At 48.0% G+C, this 21,492-nt stretch overlaps 4 protein-coding genes across 4 annotated transcripts; all 4 read right to left on the reverse strand.

Annotated features, from left to right (window-relative positions):
- Positions 1 to 5,320: 5,320 nt before the first annotated feature.
- On the reverse strand, positions 5,321 to 5,898 carry F5891DRAFT_980565 (uncharacterized protein; the record flags this gene model as incomplete). Its single annotated transcript, XM_041377016.1, has 3 exons — positions 5,321 to 5,533; positions 5,584 to 5,718; positions 5,770 to 5,898. 3 exons carry the CDS (start codon positions 5,896 to 5,898, stop codon positions 5,321 to 5,323), a joined length of 477 nt encoding a protein of 158 aa, XP_041225502.1.
- A 686-nt stretch (positions 5,899 to 6,584) lies between these two features.
- F5891DRAFT_334128 (uncharacterized protein) lies at positions 6,585 to 6,928 on the reverse strand. The gene has a single exon (XM_041371383.1). It carries the CDS (start codon positions 6,820 to 6,822, stop codon positions 6,640 to 6,642), a length of 183 nt encoding a protein of 60 aa, XP_041225503.1. The 5' UTR covers positions 6,823 to 6,928; the 3' UTR covers positions 6,585 to 6,639.
- A 7,871-nt stretch (positions 6,929 to 14,799) lies between these two features.
- Positions 14,800 to 16,246, reverse strand: F5891DRAFT_334312 (uncharacterized protein). Its single transcript, XM_041371384.1, has 2 exons — positions 15,026 to 16,246; positions 14,800 to 14,977 (listed from the first exon to the last, which is right to left on the reverse strand). The coding sequence occupies exons 1-2, from the start codon at positions 16,187 to 16,189 to the stop codon at positions 14,909 to 14,911; spliced, it is 1,233 nt and encodes a 410-aa protein (XP_041225504.1). The 5' UTR covers positions 16,190 to 16,246; the 3' UTR covers positions 14,800 to 14,908.
- A 92-nt stretch (positions 16,247 to 16,338) lies between these two features.
- F5891DRAFT_1035260 (uncharacterized protein) lies at positions 16,339 to 16,873 on the reverse strand. The gene is made up of 2 exons (XM_041361797.1): positions 16,823 to 16,873; positions 16,339 to 16,743 (listed from the first exon to the last, which is right to left on the reverse strand). The coding sequence occupies exons 1-2, from the start codon at positions 16,857 to 16,859 to the stop codon at positions 16,550 to 16,552; spliced, it is 231 nt and encodes a 76-aa protein (XP_041225505.1). The 5' UTR covers positions 16,860 to 16,873; the 3' UTR covers positions 16,339 to 16,549.
- Between the last annotated feature and the right edge of the window lie 4,619 nt (positions 16,874 to 21,492).

The raw sequence follows: 21,492 nt of genomic DNA on the forward strand, positions 1-21,492 counted from the left end.
AAGTGGACATCGAAGATACCAAACAATGAGTACGCGATGTCTTCTTGCAATATTGTAGTGATGCGTGACGATGCCCATTGAAGTCTCTGTCGAGCATCGCTCATCCCTGGACGGAAGGAGATCAGGGCCCGTGCATCTATGCCCGTCGCATCCTCCAACTCCCGCATGATTGCAGGAGACTCTTTGTGGTTGGGAGAGCGATCGTTGAGATATAATGACCAGTCCTTCTGATAAAAGATTAAGACTTTCGGAGCGACCAATTCTTGAAAGGTCCATGCTCTCTCGATCCAAACACTCCGCGCCAGTGCACCGGGGTGGGATGAAGGAGGGACATCACATAGGTAGACGATGGTAAGCGCTGAGTGACGATACCATACGAACATGGAGTTGATTGATTCTTGGACCTCGGGATTGCTATTCTTGTCGATGCAGCATGTGTCCATCCAGGCCCAGTGATACCCAGCATCACGAACGATTTTGCAGAATGACTGCAGTTTCGCGATGCCACCAAGTCCATTCAACTCGTACACGACTTTGTCCTGAATGTCGTGCAGTAGCACCTCCGTCTCTTCCTCGCTGTGCGATAGCAGGACGCAGCGGAAGTACATTGCCACCACGTCTTTGATGCATTCCGTTTGGAGGCCTGAATGCTCCGTTGTAGATGAAAGAAGCTCCTTGTACTCTGAACTCATTTTGAAGGAGTTTATCTGTGCCGCTCGGTTGCACAAGAGACCCGTGGAAGTGTTAAGTAGACGACGCGGGGTGTTTTCGAGTTCAATCCAAACAGTTTTTCGAATTGTATCTTCTGCCTCGTATGGAGAGATATACTGCCGACGCAGGTCTGCAAGACAAGGTAAGCATCCTCGAATTAATGAATGAATGTCCCAGGACCTACTTCGTATCTGTGCTTCGGGAGCACTGTCCAACTTGGACAACATGATTGTGAAGGCCTTGATGGTTTCTTCGTAACGTTGCGCAGCATGCAGCGCTGTGTATGTCAACTGGTATCCGACGTGAGAAGAAGAACTGAGTTCGGTAACCTATGCATTGCCGAAGTTAACATGGGCCACGAAAACATAGACGTCATTGCACCTTTTGCGCATCGAGGAGCGCATCCTGCCATAGCATTTTACCTAACTGTGCCCTGCTGCGATTTGCAAAGACGACATCGGATGCAGAATACAGATGGATCACCGCTGAATATAGGTCAATAGCCCTGTTATACTCGTTTGCAGTGAGGGCAGTATCTCCATTGACAACACAAAGTACGCTACATTCTTGCTTGAAATCTGATATAAATGTAAATGAGGATTGTAGCCTGCATGACTTTACGAAATCCAAACTTGCCGCTGGACCAGTCAACGCAGTTGGCCTTTGTATACTCATCACTCAAAACCATCATGTATCGGTATGATCTCACGGCATCTTGAAGTTTGCCTGCCAGAAGGAGTGCATGAAAATGTTCCTGGTGTGCAGTGAGCCACAACGATTTCAGGTCCCAGCCGAAGAGCTGAACAAAGGACTTTGTTATGAAAAGTGTTTCGGATGTGTATTGACGTACCACCACTAAGTCCTCGTAAATTTGATGAATGTCCGATTGCGATGAGAAAGCGCTAGTGTTGACAGCAGCAGTGAAATGGTCAGCGGCCTCGTCTACGGTACTCAGCGTTAAAAGTTAATGGCCCAGTGTGGATAATACTTACTTGCACGATACCACACGCCAGGGTATCGTCATTCGGACAGCCAGTAGCAAGTTCTTCAAGGAGCAAGTTTGCCTCGTCGTGCTGATCTGCATCGAAGAGCGCAATGGCCTGAAATATGGAATGAAACGAAAGTATGCGAAGAAACCGTAATCAAGAGCAGGAAATGAATGGTTTCTTGATCCTGGTTCGTGTACATGGGTGCGACATCAAATGCTGCCCTCGCATCCCGGACATGGCCTTTTCCGCAGAGGGCAATTCCCTTGGAAAGATAGCCTGTCAATGAGGGCTGGATGCTAATGGACTAAGTCACTATTGAGTTAGCCTTTTGTAAGGGGGCCACGATCCGTCATTTCATCTCACGTTAATCCCTGTACCCTCTTCTAGGGTACAGGTCTCCCAGAAAATTTCTCCGTGAGCTCGATCATGACGGCGATCTCTTTTGGACTTTAGCTTTGTCATCATGACTCCAGCTAAGAGCTTCATCGTTCTTTTCTCTCGTCTCTGTTGTTATGGCTTCTGGTTCAACGTTCATCCTCCACTGGCAATCTAGCTTTCTCCTGTATCTCTCGTGATTTCTGACCGCGAGCTTGCAGACGATGGGTCGTCTGTTGTGTCATCATGTGTCTTGCACGTGTGTTTTGGGTTTTTAGAGGTCTCCCGCGAGTGTGCGTCTCTGTGTAATCAATATCCTGCAAGTTTGTTGCTGCATGTGGTGGCTCCCAATTATCTGTGGTTGATCGTGGAGAATTTTGTGGCGATCAATTCAGAGCAATTGCCAATATGCCGAGATCGCGCGTGCACATTCATCTATGCATTTTCTTCTGATCGTAAGGATCATATTCGTGATCTGCTTCGTGTAAGTACACGTATGTGATGATGATTGTATTTGCAACGCTATTGTGTTTAAGTTGTTGAAATGCCCCAGATCAGACAATTCTCATCATGTTTTGCCAAAGCCTGGGCACAATCGTAATGTTCGTGTCATGCAGACTCTCAGAATGCTGCTGCTACTAGTAAGTCGCAGGATGGAGATGAAGTAAATTCCGCCTTCATCACTGTGGATGGGTAAATGATAAGTACTGGGTCGAGATAAATAACAGAACTCCTTGAGAACTATCAATAGGAGGAAAATGAGTATGAAACAATTAGAAGGGTATATACAGGTATATGCCCGGCACAATATAGACGCTGGTATGATTGCAGTAAGTGCTGGGAACGGAGATCACCGACCAGGACTAGCGGAAGAATCTAAAGTAGCCTTCCAAGGTAAGTTTAGATTTTTCCGACAAATGTGACCACGATGCGCTGACACCAACACAGACCTAATCAAAATCTCGTTTCCGCAGTGATTGGGCGTGATTTTGCTGTGCGTGCATGAAAATTGTGCGTGCACCTGATTTTATTTTGCATTTGGACTGCCATAGTCGTCATACACCACTAATATTCCAGCCATCCCTCGAACATGACCTACGTCTCAAGTGATCCCAGTTGGTGGTCATATATCAGTTTCAATATCTTTTTCAGCTATTGGGCAGGTTTGTCGTATCAGGATGTCTAGATCCAACTTCAACTTTGACATGCAGTTTCGCAGTTGCCGCGGGCATCGTGGTGGTATACGATTGGGGTGAGCAGGACAGTGTTCGAAAATTGCTGATATTCTCATGATATTTCCAGTCTTAACACTCGGACAAGAGGTAGGTCAATGTTATCGCCGGAGCAGCTATCCCACTAAGAATGGTGTCCCAGATTGAACTCATCTGGGTGAGTGAAAAGGGTCCCATATCAGAAGAAAACAGGAGAATGCAATGAATTCGTGACAGAGACAACGCTGGTCTCTTATGACTGTGCTATATTTGACTGTTCGTACCTCATGTTGTGCTTTAGCATGGTGGGCAACCTGTGCTGACTCTAAAATGTTCTAGATACGCTATATTGGAATACCGTATTCTGTGTATGTCTCGAGATCAACAACTTTGCACTGTGCTAATAGCTTATCTCTGACAACAAGTGTCAATCTTCTGGGTATGTCTCATATGCGCTGTGTTCCATTTTTCTGACCGGTGGGACACAGAAAATATGCCATCGGTATCGCTGACAGATGCAGTAAGTATTCTGCAACCATCTGATTCCCATCCAATCAATACGCTCATATGTAGGGGTGAGTGAGGTTTCAACCACTGAAATTGACTCAACATAATCACTCGATAGGTGTAAGTCGGAGTCTTTGATACTAGTGCGAGGGTGTTCACTAATTGGGTGTTTTAGGTGCTATCATAGACTACGCACTGAATGGGACAAATGTGGCGTGACTGCCATGTTGAGCGGTAAGTGACTGAGGTGCAATACCTTTGTGATGTTGACCTGACTGACACACGATGCAAGTCATCATGATTGCTCGGTTGCATGCCATGTACCAGGGATCTAGAACAATGCTTATGTTCCTTGTTATTATCTTCCTAGCTGTAAACATCGCCTGCGGAGTAATTGCGGCAATAGGACTCAGCGATACTGTACTGGGTAAGCTTTACTTGTTGACTTGACGAACACAGCTCATTGGACAAACACCAGAGGAGTTCATAGTCTCTGGCACCTATATGTGCTATCATGTATATGAAAGGGACGAACAGCTTTTGAACTCAATGGTTTGGATGCTCAACACTGTTTGGGAGGTATTCGCACTGTGCCTTTCAGTCTGGGTTGCTGTGAAACACTTCCGTGAGCTGCAACGACTCAGCCTATCGACAGGATCGACCATCGGGGACTGTTTCAGAATGCTGATACAATCTCACGTTCTCTATTTTGCAAGGTGAGCTTGTGATGTGAACGCGGTTATATTTTTCTACTGAAGTTCCGCACATGTTAGCTTTGTTAGTGTCTCTTGCCTCCATCTTACTTCTCTCTCTCCAGAAATCTCGGTGCGCTGACCTGTTGCTAACATCTGCGTGTAACCACTGCTCATTATTTCTGTAGAATTCGAGTTCCACCGGAGTTTTGATACTTGAAGGTGTTCTTCAGATTTTGTCGGTCATGCAGATGTTTGTGCTGGGACCACGCCTCATCCTGAGCGTTCGAGAATACAATGCAAAACTCGTGGCATACTCTGAAGCAGAAACTAGCATGAGTTCGATTGTTTTCCAGGAGCATGTACATGTATCAACTAGCAGTACTGTATAGGGACATGCTTACTGAGTAGTTTGCACGGAGCAGAAATTTGGTGCAGGATCCGTCACAGTATTTATTTGACATATAGGGTTTTCGCGAAGTATACTTGAAAGGTCTGGCAAACCTATTTATTGTTGTATCACTACTGGAACGAAGATAGCTAGCTATCTTATTGGTATCATGGGCGCCGGCGCGCCCCTGTAAGTGTCACCCCATCTAACTAAAAGGTCATTCATATACCAAGAGACACCTTCAGCTGGAGTGTTCGGTTAGCATGGTCAAACAGAATCTTTCCAAAGTACCCACGATTGCACAGATGGTACTGGAATACAACCTTACATCGTAAAGCAATGTGGCACCGAAATTCTTGCCAGGGGTTTGAGTGAATAACAAGCGACCTTTCAGAGCCTAAAGAATAGCGCCAGTAAAATCCATTAGTGCGAGCCAGCCTTACATTATTCAGCGAGACTTCTTAGCTCCTTTTCTACGCTATCTAGGACAGCTTTCACATTGTTCACCTCAATTGTCATTTCATCGACCATTGCACCATGCCTGTGCTCTCGTTCTTTGAGTACTTTCTGAATGGATTCAAGAGTGCGCTCCACTACATCGACTTTGCGGGGATATTCAACCCGTTCGCAGTACTCCTCAGCACTCGAGGTCCAGTTCTTATGAAAAATTAGCGCTCAAGCTCTGTTATGAATGCTGAAATACTGACCATGAACTCCTGTAACTGTTTCGTAATGGCTTCATTGGCTTCAACCTTTGTAGTTTCGTCTTCGAGCTTCTTTGTGTAGTGATTCTTGTTACTTTGGGGTTCAAGGTGACTCGTAGCAGCGTCCTCGATCTTTTTCTATACTCCGGCGTTAGGTGACAGCAGATGGAACGTAAAAGTAACACTTACCTGAACTCCCTGACGTGCTTCTTCAAAGTTATGAATCTGGCCTTTCATTTTGTTCAACTCCACAAGTAAAGTAGCCTGTTCTTGATCGATAGCAGTTCTCCTACCGACAGCATCCTCGAATTGTTGCATGATCGAGGCCTATTCCGCGTCGGCTTCCTGAATGGAGAGGGTTGTCAGCTAGGATAGATAACATTCACGCGAACATGCATCTTTCGCGCTCTGCAATCCCCTGTCCAGAAATGATCAGTAGTCGGATAGCCTTCCCCAAAAAAAACTTTTACTCGAGAACGTTGATGCGCGCGTATGACGCCTTCGTCCTGGGATCATCGGCCGCAGCGAAAGAAACCACGGGGTGGCACGTGTCGAAGATGCGCCGGCGTCGTAGATGACACGGCATTCTGGAGTGGTCGAAATAGTCCTCGTCAGTGTGTTGGCTGCTACAGCCGTGCCGTAGTCGACCAATGCCAGTGTTTTAAGTTCTGCAATTTATATTGCATCTCGCGTTCGAGCTGGGATAAGTATGGTGGAACGGTGAGGATGACCTCATTTACAGACTCGCCTGCTAGATCCTCAGCAAGTTTCCTTGATATATGATAGCTGCATCGCGACGAGCTCCTCCGTATTCCATTCTGTGCCGTCACCTTGTTTCAACGCGGTAGTTTTCCAGCCAGTCTCAGAAATCTGAGCGGTGGATATGGAGGTAAAATAAGTGCCGATATCAGAGTTGAATGGAATGCCTTGTAGGTATTTTAGGGATGAGAATGAGTCTTGAGGGAAACGAGACGCCTGGCTGCCTGTGTCCTGTCAGACCAAGGGCAGAAAGTTGTAGGGAACGGTACTCACGATGTTCGCCGCGCCAGACCCAAATAATCATTCATCTTTCTTCCATGCTACGAAGGACTGTATCTTCCGCTTTAAGTCCTTGTTCAGTAGCACGTCGAAGGGCACACCAGGCTTCATGAGCGAAGCCTTAATCCAGTCCGACCCATAGTCAACTACTAGTATCAATGCTAATGAACTCTCGAAAATAGCAGCAAAGAGAGCAAAAAACATACCCTGATCCAAGTCTTGCCTCAGTGCTCAAAAGGAGTGGAGAAACGTAGGGTACAGGGATGCCCGGAGGGCCATGGCGAATTGCATCCCGAAGGGCGTGGTCCTAGTCGTGTTTTCGGGACATTACGAATGAGCGATGGGCGTGGGAAGTATGGTCGTTCGTATTGGTGTTTATTTCTTGCGTGAGGAGTTCTTCAGCAGTAGATAAGTCTCAATTTATGCATGCAATGCGGGCTGTCGTGATAGCTAGGATCTGCACGAAACATGCTCGAGTTGTGGTATACAGACCAAGGACGGAAACGTGCCTTTGGATGAATACCGTGAGGTAACCAACATTATAAATTTCGAAGATATGGTCGAATATTGCGATGGCAAGAAGTTCGAATAGCCTACGCAGCGGAACGTCGCTGCACATGATTTGACTTCCTTCTGGCTTCCAGGTTTTGATGTTCCACAGTTTCGTCATTCCGTCACCTGAACCAGTGACCAGTACGGTTCCATCAGGAGAAAAGTCCAGCGAGGAGACACAACTGGAGTGGGCTTTGATGAGTTGGGTGAGTGATTCGCCAGTTTCTCCGTGCCAGACAATGACCTCCCCGCGGTTAAAATCACCACATGCTATTAATTGCCCATATTGCGATACAGCCAATATTAATCCCAATACCTCCCCGCTGTGCCCCTCCATCTTCTTCAACACAACACCTGTCTTCAAGTCCCACAGACGAAGCGTCTTGTCGATCGAGCCCGTAACCATCCGTCGTTCATTGGGGAACACTGCGACTGCCGTTATGCGTTCTTCATGGCCTGAACTTTCGCAGAGGTGGAGTGATTGGAATGAGTTTGAGCTTCGACATTTTACTGGAGGTTGATGGCGCCGGGCGCGTGCTGAAGTAGTCTTTGGAGGGGTTGTGGGTGTCTTTCTCTAAGCTGCAGAGGTGCGTGTATTGTGCGTTTTATGCTGCTTCACTGCGTCAATTTGCCTCGCTTCCATAGACGCCCAACACACAATGCCTCCACACCTCCATCACTGTTGTAGCAAGAATATATATACTCTGTCGGCATACCCGCCATCCTTGACCCTATACCCTCCCAGCACCTCATACACGTGTCCAATTCCTGTCTCCAAAGCTTCCAGAACGTGTTCCATCATATCCAATCAAGCAGTTGGTGCTTCCTGGCTATCTATCCTACTTTATCACATGAACATTGTTTTTTTTTCCGTTTCGAGCAGCTACTCCAGCACATCACCATGTCACTCGTTCGAATGCACGCATATAGCTTACTGCAATACCACCCTTCATCGCGTCGACTCCCAAGACTTGTTTGGGCGCCGGATGCAGCCAAAGGTCTCTCTTCTGGCATCTCAAACTTGTCATCAATTCTATCATGGAGGAGCGTTTTGCTTCCAGTGCTCTACTCATGATTCACCTTTACTTTCACCTTCGCCCACTCCCGCTCAACTGATCTCAGTTTTCTCACTCCCAAGTACATCATCATTGGAATCCTGCACCACACCAGTACTAGTGCAACATGATCGTTAACGTTGGCAAGTCCTCACCACAGATGCTACCGAGCCATGCGTTCAAAGGACTGTCATTGTGGGTGTTTTGGAAGGTCTACCATAGACTAAATAGTCCCTATACCTGGGCCGCCGAGAAACCAAGTGAGTTTTCACACCAGTTCTTTTACCAATGCTTTCACCCTGATTATTATGTGACAGGTGCCGCATGATCGATCCTTGATCACATTTATTCTCGAATGTCATGTAGAATCTAATATTAAACTGAGCTGCAGTCTGCTGCAGTGCTCAAATACAATATAATGCGATCTTCATACCATCTTCTTGTTGTCTGGCAAGTGTTCCATCAGAGATCGCCATGTCATTAGCAGCGGGCACGAGATGAATGTGGTTGGTTGTGGATAATAGGCGAGATGAACTCAGTGGGCATCATTTGGAGCGACGAGACCATCGCCCGTCTTTCAAGTTTTGTCAAAATGGGGCGTCTTGGCCAGAGTGATGCATGCATTATCAGGTATCCGTGCTGATAATTTATCAGTAAAGGTAGCGGGAATACCTCATTGTAATGCAACCTTGATGCAACCACTGCACTATCGGAAATTTGCGACACGAGTATTCAAAAAGAAGAAACAGGGATCCGAACGGATGTCTGACAGCAAAGTTGGATGCACTGGACTTGACCCGAATTGGACGGGCCTTCCAATTGATGATATGAGCCGAGAAGTACTTTCTACTACTAGTGACTTTTGTCCTATACCTATTAGGCTATCACCTCTTGAACTCAATCAAGCCGGGTTCCTGGGTTGACCCCTGATGGAGGGCTGCTACACGACGTCCAGGATATCGTGAAGTCGAAGGATGCACGAGCATAGATCTACGAGCATTCGTCCAATGGCGACACACGGTACCCGAGAAAAACTTCAATAGGCATTGGCGCGTGTCACGGTCACCTCGTTGCAGAAAGACTTGGCATACCATCAAACATCCTCGGTGTCCAACCACATGTGAGAGGCTGTTGCAGGAGATCGTGTCAAGGCCATGCGACAGACACTTCTTCCCTGTGCTGGACTAGAACACTGTCCGAATTCAGTGGGTTTTCTTTCAGTTGACATTACCCCGCACGCCATTCAATGCTACCATTCCTGTAACAAGATGAGATCCGAAACTTGATGCCTTGGCCGACAACGAGTCTTCCTCGTTCCACGAACTGCTCACTGCGTTTGCCTTGCGTCGCATGCCTTGTCACAGAAGTCAGACAGATCCACGCGTAACATCGGGAAACACATTTCACGTATGTTATCTGGGCAGAGGGGCTTAATTGGCCTGCAATGGAAGAGGTCTCCCAATGTAGGACAACTAATTCCATTCTCACTCGCAAAGCCACTCCGCATATATTCATGCTTGTCTGCCCACCAGATCGATACATCCTCGAGCTGCCTGTCCTTGTGGATGAAGCTCAAAAGATTGTTTCTCCGTGCCAGAGTTTTCGTTACACGAGTGCATCAGGCGCCCCGGTCCGTCTCGCTGTCATTATTCCTGACGTAACAGCGCAGCGGAGAATACAAGAGAATCACACCAGATCATGGATGATTCAAACATAGCCTGGCTCGCAGCATGATGAAGGTCGACTGGGGACACTAGAGATGATGTGGTCATATGGTGAAGATTCGAGTTATATGAGCAATTTCAACCTCTACCTCCATATCGTTTGCTGCCTCAGAATTACAGACACTGAAATTATAACTCACAGGTTCACTCGCTCCGACTCGGATCGACTAGACCGCCGATGCCAACCAGCTCTCTACGTGGCACTCGGCTACCACATTAATAATAATGCTTCATATAGATTTGTCATGAAGATCTAGACTTCAAAGCTCCGAGTTAGTGAAACATCTCGAGGGTGACTCATGTCATTCGTTCTCTTGTGATTCACGTGCGCATCATACTCCGCATACAAATTATCACATGATGTTGTCTGACGCGCATGCTTGTAGGAGCTGACCAGCAATCTCGGATATTTGTGTGCGTATTATTATTCAGACTCGCTTCGGCATAGCTGGGTATCCCGACTCTCCACGTAGAGGTACGGCGAGCTTACTGCGTATTACCCACGAGGCTATAAGAGTGGTAGCGAGCATTCACACGCCCTCGGATCCGATTGTTCGGGGAATGCCTAACTTCATGTGTCAGACGCGCCAGCACGTGCGTGCATTCATTGAAACTGCCAAGACTGCAGTCTAGGTGCAGGTAACGCCACTATAATAAATTATCGAGTACGTGGTATCGCAACGGTTTACCAAATATTCGGTTTGGTAAAAGAGCGGTGTACGAGATGCCTATCTGGTCGATCGATACGATACGGCCGATATCATCCATCGTGGCTTGCATATGCGCGCGCAACCACCGCAAAGGATTCAACCTACTCGAATTGGATCCCCGGATGGCGAAGTGTCCAAGGTCCTCCTTCGCCTGTGTAGAGTCATGTTGCATAGGATTGCCTATCATATGCGTGTTTCATTTCGTTTGCTGTATATTAATGCATCCCTAGCCTCGTGATATCAGTTACTCATACATATGAAGACGCGTGTATTCACGCAAGCACGGATCAGATCAGCCCCTAATATGTGTTTGCTGTGTTGTCTGATATAGCACTGATCAATCAGACCCAGCTCATACGATACACGTCAGCCTGGCATTGTGGCGGCATAGTGTCGGCATGTCTTTCATATTCTCAATCTTTTCACTTACCGATGCTCTCAATGTACTAGATCCAGAACTCTTCACAACGGTCTATCTAGACCAAGGTAAGCGAGACATTAATCTGCCTTTTTTCACCAATGATTCTCCTGAGCTCATCCTGCATATCAAGCGATCTCGTCCCCTTAACCAGCGAAGATTCTGACAGCGGCAGGCTGTGTGCCTAATTCCCTGAGAATCCCACAAATCGAACGCAGCGTTGGTGGGATACTTCTGTTCTTTAGATGAACAGGATGTACGGCATTCCATAGCAATGCTATCAAAGTGCTGCGGAACGGGTCAAGTTTTCTTGATGTGTTGCGACCATCCTGTGAGTATGTAACCCTGCGTCCCATAATGGTTTTTCCAAATTTCACCATCATATGACGGCGTATTGCCTGCTTATCGTCACCGGATGTCAGTTCAGGCGGTGTACGTTCCCTCCCGCACCAGCGATACGAACGCCGTCCCTATCCCTCCGGAAGTTCAGCCGCCGGATTACCACATAGCTTCCGAAACCTAACCCACAAATGGAAAAAAATCCGCGCCACATCGCAACTCCACCTTCGGAACTGGCATATTCCTCACCGGTTCCACCAATTTTTTAATGGCCAAAATCACTCAGCGCTCCTCCGCCTCATCCAAACCCCACGCAAAAATTAAACTACATCAAATGGCTACGCATCATCAATCTAACGCTGAGGGGCTCAGATAGGCGCATGAGATCGAACGGAGCGGATATGTCGAGCTACGTTACTTCAGGCTCTCCTCGGGCAAGAATCCCTCTAGGATAGAAATGGTTCGCTGGATGGGAGACAATGATCCGAGAGCCAGACCCGGGGTCCTATGCGCAATTTTCTGGCACACGACCAACACAGCTAGAACTACCATCTCGTAAGCTTCTGGACTGGACCCGGATTTGCTCAAGAGTCAACATATGTTGACAGGGGCTTTTGATCCCTGCCATCATATATGCACGCCTCTCGAATTCTTCGAAATTTTTACCTGACATGCGACCGACGCAGCTAAATCTGCTATCTCGTGCTTCTGGATTGGACGTTGCCTGCCCTCACGTCTATGGTGACTTTGGCCACTCACTTTACACCTATTCGTCTACAAATTTCCGAGCTTGTCCCTGGTCGAATGAATCTCTGACCATGCCATGTCACCAAATCACCTCTTGGTCGAGGTGCACGCCCTCTCCTCTCGACAACCAAACTTCAGGGTCCTAACGCCTCGCGATTAGTACATACTTGGCGCACGAGCAGCACCTATCTTTAGCACGCGCCCCGAGGGTCTCGAGAGCCGAAGTCGACGACTCTTCCGTTAACACGCCCGTCAACCCGTAATTCCTTAACTCCGCTAGCGTCTCGACTTTACAGCAATGGCTGACCATGTCACGTTACCAGTTCATGTATATCATTCAGTAACGTCACCGCGCATGCGATCTACACTACCAATGTGCTATCTCGTGCGCCTTCCGACTAGTAAGCACTGACAGTCGGTGACGACTTGCATTCCTTACCCATCTAGGAACTTAACTCCTTCTAATCTCCTCTCAACTCAGCTACCAGAACTCCAGTTGCAGCACTAGACGAACAAACGAACAATAAACAACTGATAAAACGTCACGTCATTGTCACTAGTGTTCGAATGTCCACCAAACTTATCACCACGTCGGACATAGAATGATTTTATTTTTATTTTTTCCAAACGTCTCAGGCGCCATCGTCATCAACATACCGCGGCTCCTCGCTCTCGACCCTACTTGAACTTACGCGACGCGCGTTCTGATGGACTGTACACTTTTGTATGTTTTGTAGTGATGTTTCAAGTTGAATTTCAGGTGCTTCCTCTACCCTAGATAATATCGGACTCGGGCTTGCTTCTTTTCGCGTCTACAGCTATTGTAGGAAACCTTCTGCTTCTCGAGTTATAGATATCACATGTATGAAAGCGCATGGTTCAAAAGTTGTTTCAGGCCAGCACGCATGATATTAGACTCGAGGAATGAGCGCCACTGAGTTCTTGTCTCGACATCATTAATATAGATCGAGTACGACTCGAAAATACATACACCGCCTTTTATCCGAGTCGAGTTCGATGTCTTTGTACCCTGCATGCAGATAATATTAGACCCATGGCCAGGCCTATTGACACGACATGCGCATGTGCATATGGGCGCTCTTCTTTTCGCGTCAGCCTGCCTGAGATCCGATCAATTGTATCAGATCACAAAGGTAACTCAACCTTACGACATCCAAATTTAAACCTTACAAGTGTCATGCAGTGCATCGATACAGACTTGGAGGACATCTTTTGAGCTCGGTATCTCCTCCCGCACTGCGGGGTAGCACGAAGCGTGATGTATGCGTATATATTATGTGACCAATATGCAACCTAATCGTCGTGATGAAATCTATGCTATAACATCGCCACCCTACCCCATCGCCAGACTGGCTGGCCCAAGTAGATCAAAGAACATCTACATCAAAAGACCAATAACAAAAAGAAACGACAAGAAGAAACAGACAAAAGAAAGACGATACGAAACTACACTGCTGAAGGGTATAAACTAATGCATTGCGACATACAGTCCATGATGGAATGAAATAAAAAAAGTCAAGTGAGATGAGATAAAGCGTTTGGAAAAGAAAAGAAGAGCAGAAACAAAGCACGACACGAGGTGAAATGAGGCGGGAGGGAGAGCAGGCGATTGTGGCTCCTCTCGGCACTGCTGTACGGAGACGAGAAGGGGCGATGCAAATGCACTGTCAAAGACGAGCGCGATAAGCTTTGGGATCTATGCAATGTCAAATAGTACGGACCGGTAGCCGTGTGAACGAGGCAATGAGATCGTTGTTGGATACAAGTAAGAAGTAGAAAGATACATGATGGACGAGTGGCGATTGAGGATAGACAGAGATGTCGAAGTGGTCGGGGCATGGAGATGCAGGGGTGAGTTTACGGTGCAGGGGACACGAAAAAAGTCATCGCTGACGGTATCATTGCTAATCCGGGCTCGAAACATAAAGCCGAAACCGAAACCTTGCCCCCAGTGACAAAGATGGTGATGGAGATAGACAGAGATTGCCAACTTGATGGACAAAGCGAATCCCCGCTTGACTTGATGGAGATAATCATAATGCCCGGGAATGTCCACGAAAATCGGCAAGCAGGCAGAAGTCAAAGTGCTAGGGTGTGGTGTAATGCAGAGATGAATGAAACTGATAACACCGGGTTCTCGTTCTCGTTCTGCCTAACGCCAACCTTGCACGTCGGACACGAATAAGAACGGATATGAATGGTGACAAAACAAACGCAAGGCGCTATATCAAGAATGGATTTAGCAGTCGAGGGATTAAATGGACGCTAGATGCCAGGATAAAAATGGCACTATTACAAGGATGAACTATTTTGAGTACAGGCTGCGGATAGATATGGAGACGAAGTACCTCAGACGTCCATTAATCAATCTCCAGACCACGAGGAAGCCCGCGTTCCAAGAAAACATCATCCCACGTCGAAGAGATGGCGCCGGTGTGGTGGGGACAGCGGTATGCGCCATGATGGTATGCATGATTCGGGATGGATGTGTGATAAAGAGATATGAGTGATATACCCAGGGATAAGATAGTCGTAATTGAGCGGGCTGTGATGGGTAGAATAGAGAGGCGTAAGAGGCTATGTACAGCGATTGAGCGATGATGTGAAGGCGAGAATGGAGCGAATGGACGATATGCACAAGAAGAACAACGGAGCAAAGCGATATGGACAGCAAAGTGTATCGGAGGGGAAGTTGAGGCGGGGCGCGGGTGCTCTAAAGTCCCGTCAATGAATGACTTGTTTGTGCCTGCTTATCTTTTCGACTCCAGCACCCAGGGACGTCTTTCGACGATCCTATTAGAAGGTGAGATGGGTAGGACAAGGGAAAGATAGGAGACGTACCTCTGCGCGCTCGACCTCGCTCTCGTCCGAGTCGTCCTCTCTTAGAGCCTGGCGATGATATTTGCTACTCTCGCTGGCTGTGCTTGGGCTGTTCATGGCAGGGTGTGTGAAGGAGGGTGATGTGTTGACCACGGGAGAGATGTTTTTGAGGTGAGGACTCAATCTCACAGCCTGCAAGATATAATCTTGGGGTGGGAGAGTATCGGTGGTGCTAAGAGGTGTTGTAGGAGCTGAAGAAGCAGCGAGAGTGGAGAGACGAGTACTTGTGCTGTCCATGGTGGAGGATCTATCTGTGCTTGTTCGCCTTGAATCCGTATCAAGGGCAGAAGTGAACTCTGCCGCCTGTTTCTCCCTGGCAAGACGTTCTCTTTCGAGTTTCCTTTTCTTTACCCAACCCATGCCACTCCCATCATCCTCATCATCTGGAGCTGGTACACCCACGCCATCATTCCTTTCCACCGGTGTTCTGGTAACTTGTGCTTGAGTATGGGAAAGTAGAGCTGGCGCGCCTTTTGCGAGAACGGAATATTTTGAGTCGCTACTGCCAGTCACGCTTCCCATGCCGCCATAACCCCATTCTACGAATTCTGGCTCGTCACGTACATTTGCAAAAGGGTTCGCTGGAGGCTGACGTTTTGATCCATAGACGCGACCATTAAGCATACGCCTGGCAGACTTTGTGGGTAGAGATGGGGTAGTGAAACGAGTTGAGGGCATTGGCATTGCATGACGGCCACCGCCTGAACCGAGTGAGTTTGCCGAAGAGCGTGGTTTTGAGTCTGATGATGATGATGGTGAACGTTTTGGTTGGCGAATTGGAGTTGAATTAGCACGGGTGAGAGGGGCACCGAAGTCATGGGGTTGTGGAGAGCGGGAGCGACGAAGGATTGTTACGTCTTCTTGTGGATGGGAACGTTTGAAAATGCTGCGGAAGAAGGAAGATGGAGATTTTTGTTTTGATTTTTGTTTTGAATCGACTGCTGCTGGAGGTGTTGCTGTTGTGATCTGGTCATTGGGTAAAGGTGCGAATCTGATACGACGTTGCATTTGAAGGTTCAAGTCAGAGGATGAGCAACTACTTGAGGAGATGGAATAGGTTGCGGTAGGGGATAGTCTTGGTGACTGCGTTGGTGAATTCAATAAAATGCTGTTAGTACGAATCATTGTTGGGTGAAAAAATGCAACAAGCCTCGCTCATCCTGGACTCTTAAATGAATGATAAAGTGATTCAAAAAGGGTTTCTGGGGGCCAGATCGATCGAGATTTGAATTGGATCTTATTATGAAATTTAAAACTTGCTTCCGTGTTTCTTATCGACTTCCTCTTAAAATAATATTCCTCACGCTGGCAACGTTTGTCATCGAACATTGTACTACATCGTGCCTATACTCACGTCGGACCTGTCTGTCTTTGTAAACAATCCATGATTACTCATCGACATCCTTGGCACCCTCGGTCTCTTCCGTACCTTTTCTTCCTCAACATCGACTTGGCTGCCCAGACTTGTCGTCTTACTTTCACCATCTAACCAACTCTGTCCTTGTCCCATCTTTTACTGTCAATCAAACCCTTTGAATTCTTGTTTCCAAGCGATGTCATCGCTAGGTTCACGCCAAGTTCTCCTTTTTGGTCCGGAAAACGTCTGATGGAAAACCGTCGCGAGCTTACGAAGTCATCGGCCAACTTCAATAGGGGGAGTCCGAATCCGATTACTAACTGTACGTACTTACTATGTCCTCCTTGTCGACTTCAGTCCGCGATAACATCGCTAATTTTTTACTCTTACCTTCGGACTAGGTCCGACTACAAATTTCATTAACCTTATCCGAGTCATCTTACGAATATCAGACTGCATCACCTCAAGCGTACATCTCCGAGGATTCCTCAGCCTTTCTCTTCAACGCTGGCACAACAGTCACAGTCATCACACCCACGCCCATCGTGAATATCGACCCGTCGGTGTCACCGTCTTTCCCGCCATCAAATCAGAGTCTTTGACCGATACGGTCGCAGGCTACCACGCCCTGACATCGCTAGCAATAGTAGCAAACTACTGCCACGCCAAGTTAGGCCAAGTACATCTAATACCAAGACATCCGAGGACCGAATCATCATATGTACATACACATTGTTGATTCTCTGCTATCAATTAACACAGCTTGGACTATCACTCAAGACCTCTTGGCGCATCCGAAATACATAAGGCAACTGACAAGTCATCAAGCTTTCAAGGGTCCTTAGGCCCAGTACTCTACGAGGTTCCAATCTGTGCACGAACGCCGATCTCTGCTCCGCTTGCTGCCTTCGCAGTTAGCAACGAGGCACGACTCGACTCATATGTCTTTTTTTCTCGCGTTCAAGGGGTTTGTTCGCATAAGTACCACTGGCAGCGTCGCGTACCAGGTCGGGGGTTCTTCTTCGCCTGCAAGGGGTGTTTTTCGCGTACTATCCACAGGGTCTAGGAAACGGGGGTTTTATTCTTCGCGTAGCAGGATATCTCCGATATTCTGTTGTGTTCCTTGGCTGGGCGCACCTAGATCGAGCTCACATAACAGAGAGGTTCCACATTCCACGTTCACAGCACCGATTGAGCGTCATCCGAGTCGTCATCGGCATCGTATGCGCTGCCCCGACCGCCTTCCTTTTTTTTTCGCAAGTTCCGCCCGGGAGGTTCCGCGTGTACACCATGCAGTGCGGGTGTGGAGATGTTTTTTTTTTGATTTTTTCATCCGCTCTGTGACCATGACCACCACTCGATGGGATCCAGTATGCAAAGGACGGTCGAGCTCTGTGACACTGACACTAGCTCGGAGGTCCACGGTGTTGTCTTGAAACACGTTGATCGATGGATAAAACGAATAGGAGATCGAGGGTCACCTAGTAATCGTCATCTTCCCGTCTCGTCCTGTCCTCTATCTATCTATTTGTCCTTGCATTAATATCCACGTTGCGCCGCGGTGATCATCCCTATGTGGGAGTTACCAAGGTACCCCGAGCGCCCCTCGCACCACATCAACATCCGGAGTGTGGAGCCGAACTAGGATATCTATTCTGGCTGACGAAGGTCCAGCGCAAAAACTGTTTCAAGGTTGTCGACACTGATTGACGTCAGATAAGCTTGACGCCTCGGGAACGCCAAATATCCACGAGCTCCACAAGGTGCTCTCTACTTGGCTTCGTCCTCTGGGGGCCTTGTGTCGATTCAATAGGTGAATTCAGACGAGCTACATGAAACGCCGATGGATGTTCTGTGTATGTCGACTTTGTACTTTCAGGACCTCGTGCCGACGCGACAAATGAAAAACTACCGAGGGTTGTCGTTCGATTTTACCGTCCACGGTGTCGTTGGTCTCCCGTAGGCAGACCAATGCGTGGACTGAGGAAGGCAAGGTTTTCTCACCCAGCCGCCTTGCTTCTTTCGATTCAACTCTGGCACCAAGGGCATTTTTGGCTCAATCATCACATTCAGGTCCCCTCCAGTTGATGCTCCGTCAAAAACCATTCGTGCTTTCACGTCCAAAAGTATGCCCTGGAACTCGAACCTGCGTCGAACGGGTTTTCTAATTTAACTGAAGAGTAGGCACGAGCTCGAGTCGCTGCTATGTTGCCTTTTTCCTTATCTCGACGAGAGAACATCGTTCAACCTACACCCGGTCACCTCCGTCTCCTGCCCTCGCATCGAAGTGCAGGGGTTTCCCACTCAACGACTGTCGCCTCTTCTTTCTTCGCGGGGTTCCTTCCGCAGAGCATAGAAATGGATATGGAAAGCGCACGTTTTGTTTCATGTTCCAATTTGTCTGCTCTGGTGCCCATACCTGATATATTTCCAATAGTGCCAGTGCGCATCTGGATTTTGTTTTGGCTTTGTTAAAAACTGGATTGGGAGTTGGCCTTTCTGTCGGCGCTCGACTCCTTGTTCAGAAGTTCGACTTCCAACATGCGTGTATGCGGATCTATCTGCTGGATGCTAGTCGACTCGGCTCAGCGCTCAGCTTTCGACGGAACGACAAACGCTGAGGATGTGCTGAATGGTCTTGAAATGCAGACACCTATACGAGTCACCGTCAGTTCGTGAAACGACAAACGCTGGTTACCCCTGGTGTTGTTTGGACCTTGTACCGGACAAGTAGCTCCCAGGCACCCGACCAGCTGGCTTCTTTCTTCGCGCAAGTGTATTTTTGGCTCAGTTACTGAATTGGTCCTCAACCATCCCTCCTGTTGGTGCTCGTTCGACGTTCTCGCTCTTTCTCGTGGGTTCGGAGTTATGTGCTGGATGTTCCGTGGACTTTCGAGGCTACGAATTGGACGGATCTTCTACGAGTGCCGGATCCATCTTATTTTGAGTGCAGATGCCCCTTTTGCTCGTCGTCGATGCTCAGTCCAGCCAGCTCGTTATGCTGCGTATTTACATCCTCGGCTTAATAACGGCAAAACGATATCGAATTGATCTGTGTGTGGCTTCGTACGTAGCATCCGTATGCCCCTTATCTCATCAAATTGATTAGACGACCCTTGCGAGTGTCCTCCCTCCTATGCAGGGCGGCTGCTTTCTCAGGCCTCCGATAACTCCAATTGTGCAGAACCATCGTAATCGTGTTTCAGCGTTATGACTTATCGCTCAGGAAACCTGAATCATGTAATCCCCCCAGCGGATGTCTCCGATGCCCGTGTGTCGACATATCGTCGGGGACTGTCCAAGGTCGTATACTCCGAGGAGCATTCCAGCCTGACTTGCGATACCTCAGGTCATCAAGACTTCTTTGATGGCTTCTTCTCTTCTATGTTTCTCACTGGCCTTATCATAATTGGTCTTTCGAGTTCAGTCGTGCATTCCTTTATAAGGCACGCGCCGGGGGGTCGTTACGAAATGATACCTGCAAGACGATGCTGCGCGCGTCGTTCTGAGGACTCGTCTCAGAAAGATACGTACATGGCAACGTGATTGCGCGTCTATATTATTGCCCTTGATTAACTCTAGTTGGTGCGTATGCTTGGCGTACGCTAGGGAGTAACCAGCCTAGTGATTAAAGTTCAGTACTTTACGACATGACGCGTCTTGGTCTCCGGGGGACGGTTGCTAAAAGGGGCAGTCTGACAAGAGGGTTTCATGCATGTTAAAAGCTTCGCACCTAACAATGCCGACCATAGGGGGTCGCACACCTCACAAGGGCGAGCTCACAGCTTGGACTCCATCAACGGTTTCAACGATATTTGCCACGAAGAAGCGATAAAACTAAGTTCAGGAATGACAACAGCTGTGCTTCGCTTATTTGTCATGGTTTGGTCCCTAGGGGTCTTTGCCCTTTCAAGGTTTGTATTCATTGTGTCGGGCCTGAGTTCCGAGTTGGAGTTATGATAGCTACCGTGCCTCAAGGCATGACCCTTTCCTGCAAGTCACCACTTTTTTATCATACCAGAATCGGAGAATGATGACGTGCCAAGTGCCAAGAAACACTTAGGACTATGTACACATGACAAATGTAACTGAATAGATCGCACAAGAGGGGGACATCATCGGATCGGGAATTAAGACTTTTACTCACTCATCGCGGCGTTCAGCTCAGGAGTCATACCAGCTCACCAGTCCATCCAACCTTACGATATGTGCACGTGTCAATGAGCGTCTCGAGATTGCTATCGATACGGTAACGGTGACCGGGGGCATTATCCTGTCACCTGGTTGAATGCACAACTTGTCACAGTATCCGGTATTTGAAACCGTTTCAGTTCAATGTTTTGATGAGCGGATTGCGTGCAGGCTTCGAACGGCACAGAACACTAATTCAGCCACCGCAGAATGGGACGCGTTGACCTGCACACCTTGGCAATGCCCCGCGCAGTCTGCAGAGAACTCCGACTACATAGCCACTTTAGGAAACATGATCTGTCGGTGACGAATGGGGCGGAGCCTAGTAGGTACAGCGCGGTCTTACAGCCATAGGTGCCCACACACCCCCGCCAGCATGATGATCAAGAAGAATGATCGCTATCAAACATGTTGCCCAGATCGCACGAGATAGTCCTTGGCAAATTCGAAACAGAAGGTCTTTCACGGCGGATCATCATCCGAAAACAGATGATGCCACGACCCGTGAGCATACGCGTGGGGTTGTAGCGGTATTTCTGCTAGAGGACTCGAGGTGCGTATATATGTCAGTGTATAATATTTGTGTGAATGACTGACTTGGGATTCCAGGAAATGGTGGCTGAGTAAAACACCAAGACTTCACAAGCCAGACCAGTGTCTGTCAATCCCTCTCATAGGGGCTTAGCAATGCCAAGGCTTCATATAACCGGAGCTAGCTTAGCTGAGTCTCTGAGTGTAACGCGGTGCATGCCCGTGACCCATCATGATGTTTCAAAAATACGGGGCATGTATCAGTGCCTGAAAGTGACGCAGCTGATCTGGCAGAGTCCCGGCTCCCATCTGCCGCTATCTCGTCACAAGGTCAGCTGACTCGGACTCG

Source organism: Suillus fuscotomentosus, assembly GCF_016647785.1.
Source record: "Suillus fuscotomentosus strain FC203 chromosome Unknown F5891scaffold_29, whole genome shotgun sequence".
Taxonomy (NCBI): Eukaryota; Fungi; Basidiomycota; class Agaricomycetes; order Boletales; family Suillaceae; genus Suillus; species Suillus fuscotomentosus.